The sequence below is a fragment of the Sturnus vulgaris genome, chromosome 19 (assembly GCF_052056855.1).
Source record: "Sturnus vulgaris isolate bStuVul1 chromosome 19, bStuVul1.hap1, whole genome shotgun sequence".
Taxonomy (NCBI): domain Eukaryota; kingdom Metazoa; phylum Chordata; class Aves; order Passeriformes; family Sturnidae; genus Sturnus; species Sturnus vulgaris.
In genome coordinates this window covers 90395-106012 of record NC_142261.1, presented here as the reverse complement: position 1 = coordinate 106012, position 15618 = coordinate 90395, and the positions used below count along the sequence as shown (strand labels likewise).

General features: G+C 47.2%; 1 protein-coding gene and 1 long non-coding RNA gene across 3 annotated transcripts in view; one reads left to right on the top strand and one right to left on the bottom strand.

Moving 5' to 3' along the window:
* Positions 1-4047: 4047 nt before the first annotated feature.
* Positions 4048-12941, bottom strand: LOC148221608 (uncharacterized). Its single transcript, XR_015807613.1, has 3 exons — positions 12560-12941; positions 11297-11480; positions 4048-6938 (listed from the first exon to the last, which is right to left on the bottom strand). It is a non-coding gene; the product is annotated as an uncharacterized LOC148221608 (long non-coding RNA).
* Positions 12942-13051: 110 nt separating this feature from the next.
* The window catches only part of MMP17 (matrix metallopeptidase 17), a 50708-nt gene continuing 48141 nt past the window's right edge, over positions 13052-15618 (top strand). Inside the window, exon 1 of one of the 2 annotated variants that reach the window (XM_088175784.1) lies at positions 13052-13357. In XM_088175784.1, coding sequence (XP_088031910.1) covers positions 13229-13357 — 129 coding nt within the window. In that variant the 5' untranslated portion in view covers positions 13052-13228. The remainder of the gene's footprint in view (positions 13358-15618) is intronic. The other variant, XM_088175785.1, reaches the window with a different exon arrangement.

The following is a 15618-nucleotide window of genomic DNA, read 5'->3' as shown; positions in this document are numbered from 1 at the left end:
TGAAGGGTTGTTCCCATCCTCGTGAACCTCTGGCAGCGAGGCCAGACTTACAGTGATGGTCAGGGCAGCTGGGGACTGGTTTCAGTGGGACACAGTGGGATACTGTGTGGGAGGTGAGGAGCCGAGTACCAGCATGATGTGCCTGCCATCCCTCACTTCCTTGGATCTGCCTGTCCTATGGCAGGGGTTTGCTTCTCAAAGCACATCCCTTGCAGGACAGACCTCTACTAAACACTCAGGCACATCCAGCTAGATTTGAGCTGCTTACAGAGCCAAGAAGCCTAGAGTGACTGTCCAGGTATCTCCAGCATCCTGGAAAACTTCAGGTCGCCTCCTTCTTCCTAAGCATGAGGGCTGCAGTGTCCAGTTTTGGGGATGAACAGGTGGGTATCCATGCACTGAAAGGTCTGGATGCTTGCTAAGAGAGACTTACAAGTACTGACATTTAACTCCCTACCTGCTCTGCAGACAGGAAACTGCAGCCCCAGCATGCCTTAGCTGTACAAGGCTGACATTTCCAAGAGCTCTGAACGCCTCTTGCTCAGATTATTGTGCCATCCCTGACTGTGAACAGCAGCACTTACCTTGCATCCTGTGGGAAACCCAAAGAGCAGCTGGGTGCATTGGTATCACTGACTGTGTACCTGGCAAAGACGTGCATAGCCCACGCTCAGCAGGTAGGAGAACTGGGCCAGCCCAGCCAGAGGGATGGTGGCCCCTTCCCACAGCCACCAGACTGGCTGCTTTTCTACAGCCCAGGTCCCAGCCTTGCCACCAGCCTGGGGATGCTGCAGACAGCAGTGGGAAGAACAGCCTAGATGTCTCCTCTAACAGAACTGCACCAAAACTGGCACACACCTGGGTTTGCACAGGTGCATTTAAACTTTGTAACCCAGCAGTGACAGGCACCCACCACACAACTGCAGGTAGAATGGAGGCAGGAGCTTTCAAACAGTTCCTGAGCATTTTTAGAGGTCACAGCAGCCTAGTCCCAGCACAGGCCATGCACATGTTTACACACACAACTGCCAGGGGAGCAGCAGGAATCCGGGAGGGAACTGGGATATGCAAGAACGGCAGCAGGCCCAGGGCACAAAGCTCTCTGCACCACTTTTCCTATTGCTTTTATAAGTAGTCTAAGTTTAAACAAGGTTTCTCTGGGATTTCTCCTGGAATCCACAGTTTCTCCATCGCTATGGCACCATCTCAAATCCTTTCATGTGAAGGAGGCCCCGCAGCAGTTGGTTTTGCTGAGCAGATTTCTCACCTTATCACTTACTCCCATGGTTCATTTTCCTCACCTTTTATGCACTCCAGCTCTAAACACAAGATTTAATTCAACCTGTCAGTGTCAGAATCAGAGCCAGCAGGTTCACCCCAGATTGGGACTCTCACTGGGAGCCATTACCCCAGGAAAGAGCTGGCACAGCCCTGCATCGATTGGGTTTTGGTGCTGGAAATGTAAATTTACCCACCCAGCACTGCCTAAGGAGGCCAAAGCTTGTGCTAGTCAGCTTCCAGTGTGGGGCTAATCAGCGTGACTGTCGTGTGTGGTAACTGTGCTGCTTTGCTGTAAAACAGCACTGCAAGTTTTCTGTTCCTCCAAAGCATCTTTAGGGCTCCAGTGAGCCTTCTGCTTCTTGTTTTGCTACACAAGGAAAATACTCTTGCTTTTTAGTTGGCTGCAGTCAGCCACTTCAGTTTATGGCCCATTTGGGAAGGTGAATGCCTCCTTCTAGCTCTCCCCTTTAACCTCTCCTCAGTCTCTCAGCTGATAGCACATTCAGCAGCTCTTCCCACTGTCCACACCGATGAAATTACAGATCGAACAATATAACAACAATATAGGTTTTTACTACAACCTTTTGAAATAAATGGGTCTATTGTAAATCAGTTAAATCTTCATGGCTGTCCTTTAAGAATCAGAATGAAAGAAAAGTGTCTTGTTTTGGTACGATAAATGAAGGGGAAATATAATTTATTATTTTAATTTCTCTACTGTGGATGGAGGCATGTTTGGGGTTATTTTTGCTAGTTTCTACAAATAAAACACGGTCTTATTCTCTGTAGCTGCTGTGCCTTTCTCCCTTCAAGGGACCACTTGCATCTAGGCACCAGAGGGGTCTTTTTTACCTTTAAAGTATCTGCAGATTCCCCTGTGATCCTTTGCTCTTGAAGCAAACATCAGAGTAAAACAGGCAGGACATGACTAAGTTTCAGAATATTTTTGTATATTCTGAAGTATCTGTCTTTAGGCATGTCTCTGGATCAGGAGGCATGATGGTGTGTTGAATTTCAAATCAGCCCTCCACAGGTCTCCTATTTTGCAAATAGTTTGGGGTGGGTTTTATTTGGAAGCCTAAGGAAATAATGTAATTTTTTCCATATGAAAAGCTTATGAGAGTAATGGTGTCTGTGTGCAGAGCAAAGGATGTGAAAGATAGATGCCAGCAGATCTTATTTAGTCAAGAACTGGTACTTAAGGTGCTCCTCATCCCACAAGACATATAAAGAGTCTTGTGGGCCAGCAAACTTCCTGGGAAGGGGCCCCTGGGCTGGTTGCCACAGTATTGTCCATGTCAAGCTTCTTTTGGCAGCTTTTCCTGGGTTTTTTTTATTCCTTTGACTTTTCTCCAGTCTCCCTTGCCATCCATCTCTACCTGGCCTTACCTCTGCCCTTGAGAGCTCCTGCCTGTGACCTGTGACTCCATGCAGGGTTATGGCAGAGCTGGCTTATCCCAAATGTCCTGCCTTGCCCCAGTGCCCTGAGCAGATCCCCCCAGGACAGGGCTGGGCATGTCCAGGTTCCTGGTGCCCTCAGAGCTTTGTTGCAGTAGGGATGAGGCAGAACCCTGTCACTGCCATTATCTCAGTGACTACAAAGTGCCACACGTGGAAGGAGCCACAAATGCACGTGAATTCCTGTGCTGAGCCAGCATTCCCACATAAATTGCATTACTGGTAGGAATAAGCCTAATTGTACCGGACAGCAATTAGTATGGCTCACTGTCAGGAGACAGTCTGCTTGTCCTGGCTGGGGAAAGTTGCTCCTGTCCCCTGGGTGAGGACTTGTGCTCGCTGAGAGCTGCTGAGGCATGGCTCTGGCAGGGTGAGGGGTTGCTATGTGGGACAGTGTGTTGAGATGGTGGCAAAGAGCACAGCCCTCACTGACCCCCACACCCCTGACCATGCACACTCTGGCTGCTCTCACACCCAGGCCAGCTGAGCAGAGTATCATCATCCACCAGCGTGGTCAATTCTAGGGTGTTTCCTGAAAGACAGTGGATATGGGACCCCAGACCTTTGCTCTAGGTGCCTCCTTCCTTCCCACAGCCACAGGACCAGCTTAACCAAACATCTCAAGCTCTGTCCTGTATCTTCCTCAGGGAGCCCCTTGGAGACTCTATGCTGCTGTCACACTGGGTGACTGGGCACTGCTGGTTGTGCCCAATCTCACATGACATCTCCAGGCTAAAGTGCCACCTGCTCACCCACCTTCTCCATCCTGCTCCCAAATCATGTAGCTGCCCATTCCCAGGAAAAAATAGGGACAATAATGAGCAGAGCAGGGCAGATTTGAGCCTCCTGCCCACTGGCAGCTCTCTTCTGGCTGTTCAGATGAGATAAGTTCAGGTCTGGATCACTCGGCACTGAGGCTTTAGAAACCCCAAACTCAATTGACTGAGGATTTGCAGGAGCTAGACCCTAGTCGCCTTGTTCAAGCTTTAATAACAGAAGGAATTGGTCGAAAAGTATTGGATTACTTTAAAATAATAAAACATTTCTCTAGTGAAGTTTTAATCTTAAAAATGGCATTTGATTATGCTTTGATTAAGAGAGAGACTGTATATGAATCATCCTTTTAGACACCTCGTGTCTACCACCATAATAAAAGCTCGGTTTATGTAACAGCTTTTAATGTATATGATGCAATTTAGTCTGTGGTGTAGACACAGAGCTGAGCTGTGCTGTGAGTGACAGGAGCTGTGGTAATCTGTTATTCTTAGGACACAAAGGGCAAATAAGAGCTTTTCTGTAAAACAGGGAAACTTTTCAGTAAGACCTTTAATAGAGCAGTGAGATTTTGTGCTGTATATAACTGGCCACCATTGCAAACAGGGATATTTACTGGTAGCTTCAAGACAGAAGGTTCATGAGCAATTTACTTCCAAAGCACTATGCTACTGCATGTTTGTTCTTGGGAAAACCATTCAGAGGTTTATTTTTTCTCTTGTAGTGGTGCCATTCTGACTCCTGCAGCTTCAGCTTCCTATGCAACACGACACCAGTAGCTGCTTAAGATCCACGGATTAGAGAGGAGTCATTAAAGTTGTATTCTGAGAAATAATTAAGTTCCCATGGCTGCTTCACAAATTATGCTGTTTATTTCACATGACTTTGACATACAGAAGCATAATCCTTCCAGTCCAAATGGAGCTTTTGTTCCTCACACTCATTAGTCCAGGGGAGAGGAAAGCAAGGGACTTATGTTCCTCCCAGGACTCGGTCTCGAATTTGCAGTAGTGAATCCTTCCTCTTCCAAGAGAATCCACTTAACTTTCAGGCTTAGTGGAAACTGTCATGGATGAGAATAGCTGCAAAGGCAAAATGAGTTTTGCCACCAAGAACAGTTTTCATAGTAAGGATTTGTCTTATTTAACTGATGTTCTTCCTTCAGGCTTCAAGCAGGGAGGGCTGACCAAGGGTGTGAAACTTTCCTTTGGTTGTAGCTTTGCTGAGAATTTCTAGAAAAAGTTGTGGAGCAAGAAGTCTTGCAGGTAATGAGTTGTCTGGATTTGATGCATTGAAATATCTTTGCTCGAGAAATGCAGGGTTTTCCCTTTAGGGCATTAGCAGGGAAGCTGAGCAGCACTGGCAGCCGTCCTTAGGCTGTGCTTAGCTCTGCTAAGGGCCACATTAACTTTGTGGGCACTCTATTTCCAATACATGAATTGTCTGTAGCAAGAAAATTTGCAACACTAGCTCTGGGTTTTGCTGATGTTTCAAAACAGGTTCCATAATTGCTAACTGGGCTTTGTAAGCAACCGGTCTGGGAAAAACACCTGGACGTGTAATTTAGTAAGAATTTAGCTCTGAATCCAGTCCTGTGGCTCAAACATATCTTAAAAGTTGTTTGCTTACTGAAGAAAAAGTTGAATTTGTAAACTCAGGCACCAAAATCCCATTATAGGGGAGAAGCAGCTTGGACATATGAGCGCAGCAATGGCTTTAGGCTAATTGCTGATTTTCCTTACCTTTTGAACTTCTTCATGAAGATCTTAAAGGCAAGAAGATCCAGGTCAGATGAGGAACAGAAGAAATTAAAAGTAAAACAAGATTAGGAAGGCCGTGAGGAGACTGTTCTCTATCCTCCTGCACCAGATTTCCCCAAGCTGGTCCTGAGAGCCTCTCAGGTGGTGGGGATCCCACAGCCCTTCCAGGCAATTTGGTTAAATACTTTACTATTTTTACGGCTTTCCATAACATTTATCTCACATCTGTTTTAATCTCCTTGCTGCTTCCCATCTTCATTACTTATTTCTGCCCCTTTTCTGGTAACATTTTCCCTAAGAAAGCTGGGTATGGTCAATCTGAAGTTCTTTCCCATAAAATGTCTGAATGCTTTTTGCTGCTCTCTGTTAGCACCAAGTAATCCTTGCCTCAGACAGATTCACAGAACTTTAAGGTGAAGGACACCAGAATTTATCCAGAGTTGAAATCCAGGGCTCTCAGTACCCTAAAGTGTTGTTGCCTTCCCAAAAAACTGAACTCAGTGGGGAGTAGGGTATGGTCAAAAGCCACTTAAGAGGGACTCCAAAGAACTGGCAGGATAAGTATAAGAAGGGCTGGGCAGAGGAAGATTTTGGAGGTAAAGCAGGAACAGCAGAGCAAGGAGCCAAGGCCGGGGGCTTGCAGGAGGGTCCCACATCACAGAGAGCAGGTGAAGTCTGTTAATGTGTCCCCTGGGTTCTCCATGATGGAAATGGCATTGCAGGAGAAGCTTTCCTGACCTTGCTACCAAAATCCTCCAGTTGTCTGAGCCAGGCCTCCAGATAGGTTGTCAATCAACATGTCACAAGCCGGAAGAAGATCTATGGCCAGATTTAATTGATGAGCTGTTCTAAAATTGCTAAAGTGGGTATTTCCCTCTGTAGGGTACAGAGTACGTGTGCATATAACAGATTGCTGGCTTCTGATGTAGGTCACGTCATTTGGTGTCTTCCTGACAGAAAGCACAAACATGTATTAAAGCATTATAAAAAACAGGTCAGAGGACTTGCTGTTCTCCCTGGCCAAAGGATAGTCTGTAGTGTCTAAGTAGTATTAAAATCAGTATTATTTTCCACTGGAAAAGGCAGTCTAATGATACCTTATAGCTTTAAAAATTTTTGTTTGTTTTTTTTTCTTGGACTTTTTGTCACTAAAGTGACTGTGTTCCACTTCTCATTAATTAACCTCTGAACTTCTCGTCATTGCTTAAACAAGACATCAACACCCTTTCATGGACTGTTATTAAAAAGCAATGGGAACAAGGATAGGAATGCTGCTAGTGAAGAGAAAATTACACTTTGTTTTGCGTTAACATGGCAGTTCTGACCCATCCTTCTGCCTGGCTCATTATTACAAGATCCTGATGGAGACTTTTCTGTAGTGGGGACACTGCAGCAAAGCTAAGCCTGCAGAACATAAGCTTCTTTTGTAATGTTTTATTATTCATGGGTGTTAGTGCCTTGAACACTGTTCTGTGAGAAGAACATGATGCAGCAGGGAGGCAGAAGTGGCCACTGTTGTTCCAGATGGTCTGTGCTGATGTCTGCTCAGCAGCAACCTGGCCTTGAGCTGTCTGTGGGTGTTGTTGGGTTGCCACCAATGTTCCTGTAGTGCCAAGGGATTCCAGCAGCAGACTGAGATGACCTTGTGTTGGGTGCATCACAAACCTGGAATAAAGAGAAGAAGATGGAAAACAAGAGATGCCTGCAAGTAAGGGAGATAGAGGAAATTGCAGAAAAATATAGTTTAAATTCTTAGAGTACGGTTGTACTGGAAAAAATATATGGCATTGAGTGGTGGTGTCCTGGTGTTCCAGTGTATTTATAAGAGGCAAAGGGGGGAATAGCATGGCTGCCTCGGGCTTGCATAGGAAGAAATACACCCATGCAGAAGGGGCAGCATGGAAGAATGTGAACATGAATGTTTGAGCAAAGGAAGGAAGAGGTAGATTTCATGGCCAGGTGGACAAAGGGGCTGATTTCTTAGTGTTAAATGAGCAATAAAAGACAAAGCAGAGTTGTCTGTGAAAATCTTTGAAATAAAGAGGAGCAGTTTATTTTATCTGATATAAAGAATTCCACAGACAGCTGCTGGAGAATGGTGCTAACCAGATCAGAGTGTTAGACCTGGAAAAAGACCTCTGAAACAGGATTTGCTCTGGGTACCTGCAGGAATGTGGCTGGCAGGAAGGTAAAAGGGTTTTCCAGCAGAGGAGAAGCAGGATGGGAAGAGCTGAAGCTTCAGGGGAAGCCAGGAAGTCTGCATCTTTCAGCTCTCACTTTTACGTGAGAGAAATATGCAAGGTTTAGACATTAGGGTGAGTTAGAGAGAACTAAGCTGTGCTGATAGTGCACCTGGTGGAATAATGGTCAGTGCTGTCTCAGCCTGTGAAGCTGGAACTGGCAGATGGACATCTATGAGATGCTGGAGGTTCTTTGTGCCAGTGTGTCATTATGAAGAGAACGAAAGTTCTGCAGCCAAGAGCACTGTGAGCATCTCTGCAGCATCTCTCCACTCCAGAGTCCTGGCCTGCAGGAAAATACTGGTTTCCAGGCTCCTTCCAGCTTTGGTTTCCCTCCTTTAGTATAAGCTATGAAAAAATGTCAGGTTGATTTTTCAATCAGAGGACAAAGAAGCAAAAAAAAGTGTATATTCCCAAGCCACCTGTAAATGCCCTAATTCACTTTGGCTTTACCCAGGGAAAAGAAAAATTTCTAAACTTCCCATGAGTAGTACTTAACATACTTGCCATTAGGTGTCTAACACTGGTCTTGGAAAAATAATTGCCTTTCCAATTTTACTGGTCACATCAGTCTTAAAAGTAGGAACACAAATAAATAGTTTCAGGATGATATTAATTACAAGCAAGCAAATTATACTCCAGCAACTGTTTTATCCTATGGCTACCAAAGCTTCTAGAAAATTGCTGGATAATATCACAAATGTCCTTATTCTCAGACTTGCAGGGTCTGAGATTCACCACTTGGACTCGGGAGGAAGTCCTTGCTGCCCCTTGGGAATTCCGTGAGTGCTGTTGGAGCAGCTGCTCACTGAGAGGGACAATGGCAGCAGCCTGGCCCCCACTCTGCACAGCAGTTTTGGTCTTCCTGGTTGACAGAGCAGAAAATTCACATTTCTCAACCTGCCAAAATATGAGCATCTGCAGTGATGTAAAAGGGCAGAAAAAGTTGCATATTATGTTCTGGTAAGAACTCCTGCATATTTAATGCAAAGGATATTTTCTGTATAGCTGTGTAATTGGGAAATTAAACTGTCTGAATGTTGTCATACATGCTAATTACGCTAAAGACACTGAGGAAAAAAAATCTTCATCTTCCACATGGCATGTATAGCTAGAAGATAATGACATTTTAGATTCATACTTGTCGTCTTGGTGCACAAAGGTGAAAATCTTTTAAGTATGTGCATTTGGCTGGAATGTATGTGGAAGGAAAACAAATTTTGTACTTGTTTCCAGGTTTTTCCAAATACTGACAATAATGGGCAGATCAGGGAAATGTGAACTTGCAAAGTAGCTTTACTAGCATTTCTTGTTCAGCACGAAAGTTTTGTGCTAAAACAGACCATAGGCATCACCACAAATAGCTCTCTGTTCTGGGTGTCTATTTGCTTGCTCTTACAGCTGCTTGCAGTTATCTCTATTTTATTATTATGCAAAGCAAATATTTTCGCTAAAATGTGTTGAAATGCTATTTTAACTGAGTCATTCATTTGCAATAAGTGAAGTATAAAGAATGCATTTTGGAAACTATGCTTAACAGAATTAAAATCATCACCCTGTTCCTTCCTTAAATAAATTCTATTCAGTAGCTGACCTGGGTAATGAATGGCCTGAAAACGCCATCTACCCTCATATAGTTCTTATGACATGAGCACAGAGTTAAACCTGTGCCACTGAAGTGGTTTTTGTTTACTGAAAAGGAAAGAGGAAAAATAGTCACACTTCTGTTTGTTATAACCAAGTCCTTTTTATTGCCCGGCTCTGCTCTCTGCAGCTCTAAGGAGCTGGTGGCATCCACACAATCTGCTTCATCACTTTGAGCAGAGCTTCAGCTTTCCTAGGGAGAGCTGCTCTTCTATGACATTCATTACGGTGAAGTGAAGTTAGTGTGATCACTCATATGCTTAAATTTGAGTATATATATTGAAGATACATATTCAAATACAGAGTTTAGAGTCTCTCTGATATTTCTTTGGGCCTTAATGGTCTAGCAGTGTTTTATTAAAGGAGGAAGACTAGTGCAATAAAATTAAACTATCAAAGATTCTCTCTCAGCTCTTGGCACCTGGCATGGCTGTGGACTCTTTTGGTCTTGTAATTTATGACAGAAATCTGCCATCTTGTCTCTTGTAAGGGCTTACTAAAAATGTTTATATATATAAACGTTGGGAATTACTTTCAACAGAGTATGGACAAAGCAAGTATTCATCTAGTAATGGATTCATAAATAATCATTCACATTGCAGGTTCTTGTGGTGCAAGACAGATTGAGATGCTGATGCAGCACAGGTGCTAATAATTAATACCTGAGCAGATAGGGAAACAGGGCATTGAGATCGACAGAGGTTAGAGGTTGGGAAATTCAGTGATATTTGGCCCCCTAAAAACTCTGAGCCTTTTGTGGGGTGAGAAACAACTGGAAATAATATTCCCTTTCAATATGGAAATTTAGTACATTCTACATTTGGTGAAAATGGGTATGTTCTTGCATTTAATGCCACAGGAAAGAATCTAAAAAGATTAAAACACATTTGACAAGGACCAGCATCTTCCGTCTGGCCTGCTGTCAAACTGCTTAAAACACCTGCTCTGACAGACACTGTGAAGATTTTTGTCCCTGGTGTGCTGCTGGGAGAGGATGACCTAGGAGGGGAATATAAAATGGTAGCATGTGCCCTAAAACCTTGACCTCTAGAAGCTAAGAGCAAAACTCTTCCCGCTGGAGTGGGCTCAAGTCTTTACCTTTTGTCCATCAGTTCAGTGGCTGCCCATGATGAACGTTTATTCTTCCATTGCCCATTTTTTAAAAAATAGGATGAAAGGTCAGTGTGGATCGTGAAGCATCTTTCAGAACTGCAAGGGAGGCAGCTGAGGTAACCTTGCTGCTACAGCCTGATGTGGCCAGCACGGGAGAGGGAACACTGTGGATGTGGGATAGGGCCAAGCCCTGGAGCTCCAGGCTGCCCAGCACAAGGGCCTGTCTGCCAGACAAACTGTGCCCTGCAGAGGGGCAGAGCGTGCTGAGTTTGTGCTGAGCGGTTCTCAGAGGACCCAAACGCCCTGGAAAGCATTTTAAGGCATTGCTGAAGCCTTTGCCCCAAGCCCCTGACACGTCAGCAAACTTGTCAGTTTTCACCCTGCCAAGAGTGCCAGCACAGAAACTGCTCATCCCCAGGGGAGGGCTGCAGGTTTGTCCCAAACTCGGGGATTCTGACACGCTGCTGTGCACTCCTCCCAACCCTGCCCTGCTATGCTCCCTCTGCCTTCCTCCCGAGGATGGCTCTGATCTGCCCACAGTGATATCAACTGTCGAAAGAAATGATTCCTAACAAAAAGAGATTCCAGAGCTGCTTAGCAGGAAATTACTACATGTGATGTTGATAAGCAATCTCAGACTGGCTTGACTGCCTGGAAAACCGCTTCTCTGTTGGAAAACCCCGGAAAAGTTGAGGGGTGATCGAGGGTGCTGCTTTCTGCTCAGAGCAGAGGAGCAAACAACAGTCCTTGTACTGTCGGGGCTAGCGTGACGATCGTTGAAAGTGAGAAAAAGCTCTCCCTCGAGAGCAGCGGCAGCTGCGGAATGAAAGGAGGAGGCAGCAAGCGATGCACAGGTTGTCCTGCAGACTGGAGGAGGATGTAAAGAAACGGAGAACCATTCCCCAGAGACACGGGCTTTGTGGCAAAGTGGCCACGAACATCCTCCCACGGTAAATTTAAATGGATGTTGGAAGTGATACCAAGTTTAACACTTTTTTACATAACTTTAGTCAGGGTTTTTTTTACCTTTGCCCGGGGAAAAGGAATTGAAGCTTCTTTTCAAAGGACTGTTTCACCAGTCGAGGCCTGATGACCTTAACATTAACATCTCAACAAGACTGGGAATAGCACAGAAGATGCACATAAGATGACGACCATTAACGAACCTCAACTCCAAACATCACCCCTGGCATAGTCGGAGACACTGGCTCTGGGAAAAGAGAGGTAAGAGAAGGAAGAAGGAGAACCTAATTAGCATCGAAGGTAAAGTGATCAATAATCAGTAGAAAACCAAATACAAAAAACTATGTAACTTGAGAACAATTAACATAGAATCAATTAATTTCTCTGGGTTTTGACTGTATAAGTATGTGAAAAAACTAGTAAAGATCACGTGTGATGGAATGGTTTTCTCTTCACAACCCGGGAAATGTATGAATGAAATTATTTCTGTTGTACATCCTGGCCAGACTAAAGTAACACCTTAATTCTCTAACACTAAAAATGTTGCTGGAGAGTTTTTGTTTTTCCCACAGTTTTGGTGACATGGTGAACGGGAGCTGTCAGCCCTGCCGTTTGGAAACCCTCTCTCTGCATCTGTGGAATCAGAGGCTGGGCTTTGCTGGTCTGTTTAAGAAGCTGTACTTTGTTTTAGTATGGTGCAAAGCTATCGAGATAACGGCTCTTGGTTACAACAGCTACAACAGGTAGCTGTTGGTGAGGCTCTGGGCCCTGTAATTCAGGCGTTTCCCCTCTAATTTCTCTGGTGCTGGAGCAGTAACTTCAGCCCAACTCACGGGGACACAGGGTAGAGCAAACTCACCCACATGAAGTGAGGTTTCCCTGCCAATTCTCTTTAATCAATTCCTTTGGACAAAGATTTCTTTTTCCCTTATCCACTGGTTATCTCCAGAGGCAGCTACAGCTCATTGCTATATTAATCTATTTGTGCAGAAAATGTCATATAAGTGACTACTACAGTTTTGCCTGAGCATCACCTAGAAGCAATTTTTCATCTCTGTCCATTCTTCATTATCTCCACTTAGTATTTATCTTAAAACAGAAACTCCAATTTTATATATAAAAAAATCATCTGGCCTGTCGGAGCATGTGGCAGATTAAGAGCACTCGAGGGAGGACACGCCGTAGAGTCCATAGGATCCTATTATGCTGTTTATGAGGACAAGCCAGACATTTATCTCGCTGAGACGGGATGTCAGTCGAGGATGCTACAACCACGCGGTCTTTTCCATAGCCCCTTAAAAACTCGGAGATGAAGCTGGTACTTACAGAAATGTTGATGCTTAGAAAAAAATCGTGTCGGAACCCTGAGGGATTTCAGCCAAACACAGATACCAAAACGGGAGGGCATTGAGCCCCTGCGGCGCAGGGGGAGCGGGCCGGGATCGCTATCGGTGCTCGGCGCTGCGCCGCGGCCAGACCGCGCTTGCGAGCCCCCCCACGCCGGCGGAGCCCTGGCACCGCCTGCCTCATTAGCATCCCTTCCTCCTCCTCCTCCTCCTCCTCCTCCTCCGCCGCCGGCCGGCCGCAGAGGGGTGCATGGCAGCGGCGCTGAAGCCGCGGTGGCTCCCGGCAGCAGCAGCAGCTGCCGCTGCCGAGCCGCGCTCTGCTCCGTGCCAGCGCCCGCAGCGGCTTTGCCGCTCCGCAGGCTGCGAAAGCGGGGCGATGTGACGGCGCACCCGGCGGCGGAGCCTCCCCGGCAGCGCGAAGCGGAGTCCCCCCAGCCTCCCTCCCCGGTGAGGCGGAGCGGAGCCCCCCCCCTTCCATCCTCGGCGGAGCAGCGCGGAACGGAGTGGAATCCTCCCGCCTCTCTTCCTCCTTCCCTGCCTCCTTCCATCCCCGGCGGCGGCCGCAGCCCGAGGCGGGAGCGCGGATGCGGCGCGGAGCCCGGCGGAGCCCATCGCGGGGCCGGGGCCGGGCGCCGCGAAGAGCGGGGGGATGCTGAGCCCCGCCGCCCGGCACCGCGCCCGCCTCCGGGAGATGCTCCTCGTGCTCGCTCTGTGGCTGGCGTGGCAAGAAGCGCCCGCGGCGCCGACCCCCGCGGCGGAGGACATCACCCGGGGAGTTGTGAGTTACCCGCGGTCCCCCGCTCCTCTCGGTTCCTCCCTCCCCCGCCACCCGCCTCTCCGGGTACTCCCCCACCTTCGGGCATCGCCAGCCCACGCGGCGCTGGGCGAGCTTCGGCAGCTGGAAACGCTCCGTGGCGCGCCCCACTCTCGGTACCCCCTTTGCCACCAGTGCCCTCCATCCCGCTCCCGCTAATCGGACCCTTTTACACTCGATGTCCCCTCCAGCAGTATCTACATTCCAACTGGTGCCACCGCACGCAGACGGAAGGATCTGTTTATACCCCCCGCACCCAATGCCCCCCACCCCGTACCCTCTGCACCGAGCCCTTTGGAAAGCAGAGTCCCCTTCCCTAGCACCCAGTGCATCCCATCGCACCTAGTGCATGGTGCCTCTCCTGCTGCACCCGAGCCCGGTGACCCAGCTTCCCCCCAGCCCAGCATCGTGGGGCGATAGCCTCACCAGCTTTCACACATGGATGGTTATTTCTCCGGCGCTGGGAAAGGGCTGGCCTGTCTCGAGGGCTCCCTGCCTGCCGTGGAGCCACACAAGCTCCAGCAGCAAGCAGGGTAAAACGGCTCGTTTGGAGATAGAGCGATCCCCTAGGACTGAGGCGTGCCTCGGGGATGTGTTATGGGCTGCTCTGTGCCGGCAGCAGGTGGAGGGTTGGCTTCATTGCGGGGGTCTGCACAGCGCAGGCATCCTTGTGGTACCTGCTTAGTCGTCAGGGATATAACAGGTTTTAGCAGCCATGGAGAGCTTAGGTCACGTCTTTGCCAGGTCACGGTGCCAGCAGGTCTATACAGCTGCACTCCTCTGAGAGGGAAGAAATTAAGGGTTTTCTCCTGGAGGAGGAAAAGTTTGTTGTAGCTTAATACCAGTTGTAGCTCAGAGACACCCCGTGATTATATCCAATCTGGGTGTCAGAAAGCCACAGCTGTGGCTGGGTGTGGACGCGCAGTCCTGGGGCTGGACCTGCCAGTTTGGAGAAATTCTCTGAAATTCAGTGAATTTCAAAATGCTACCAGTGCAGTGTTGTGAAGGCGGGAGGAAGGGAGGAAGGGTTTGCAGCACGGCAGGGTTGTCTAATGAGCAGGGCTCGCTCAGAGCAGTGCGCCAGGACGCTGCCTCCGCCGCCCAGGCTCCGGCTTCAAGCATGTGCTTCGGCTCACAGGCTCCGGCTCAGACACCTGCCAGGGAGGACAAAGCCTATCGTTCTCCATCTGTTCCTAGGAGAATAGAAAAGGTGGTGAATATAAAGTACACCTGCATCATTATGGTGCATTCACTTTCCTCTGTAACCAGATGTTAAAGCTGGAATTAATATTTCATGCAAACAGCACACGATTTGATGTGTTCTACCCCAATCAATTTAACTCAAACTTTGTTTTTGACCTGCTTTTACCCTTGCTACCAAATATGCTGCACTCAGATTTTACAGGGTAAGTGTTAATATTCGAGAGGCTTATTAGTTACTGATGAGATCTTTCAGGCATTAAGGTACCTTTTTTGTCCTGGAGTAGATTTGAGCACTCTCTCCAAACCGTGCTGAAGAGCTGAGGCTGTCTGGCAAAGCAGAAGGCGCTGGGGATGTTGGTAATAGAGCAGAAGTGAACTGCAGGAGAAGGGGTTTACATTAAACCAGGACTTATTTAGGCTGGGAATCTGACATCTAGGATGTATGATTGGTGTCAGGGTGCTGTGTCCCTCCTGTGGATGTGCTTGCTGGGGCAAAGAAACTCTCCAGTTTGAGACAGCATTGGTGGGTTTCCAGAGGGGTTGAATGTAAATCAGGTTTATGCTTACGCCCTCTACTAAGCAGCAGGGAGCACAGAAGCCAGATATTTTCAGAGGTTTTGTTAGAAAACGACCACTCTCTGGGAACTGAGAGCCTCAAGAATTATTTGCCACCCACTTTACAAAGCAACTATGAAATTAAAGATCTGTGAGGCACTTCAATCAAATATTTTAAATCTAGGAAGCATGACACCATGGCAATAGAAAGCTCTCCTAACCTTGGAAAATAATACCCAGCAGTTCTCTGCAGTAAACAGAGCACAGAGCTTTATACCCCAAATACTCACTCCTTGCAACCTAGAGGTTTTCAGTGCTGAGTTGGACTGTGCCTCTGAGCTCTGTCCTCTGCTCCACTCCTGCTTGAAGTTTGTTTTAAATGAAACAGTGGTGCTGGGCCAAATTAAAGTTCAGCAAAATGAAAGAGAGCTATAATTCAAAGGGAGTTCTTGTTAGCATGCTGCCCA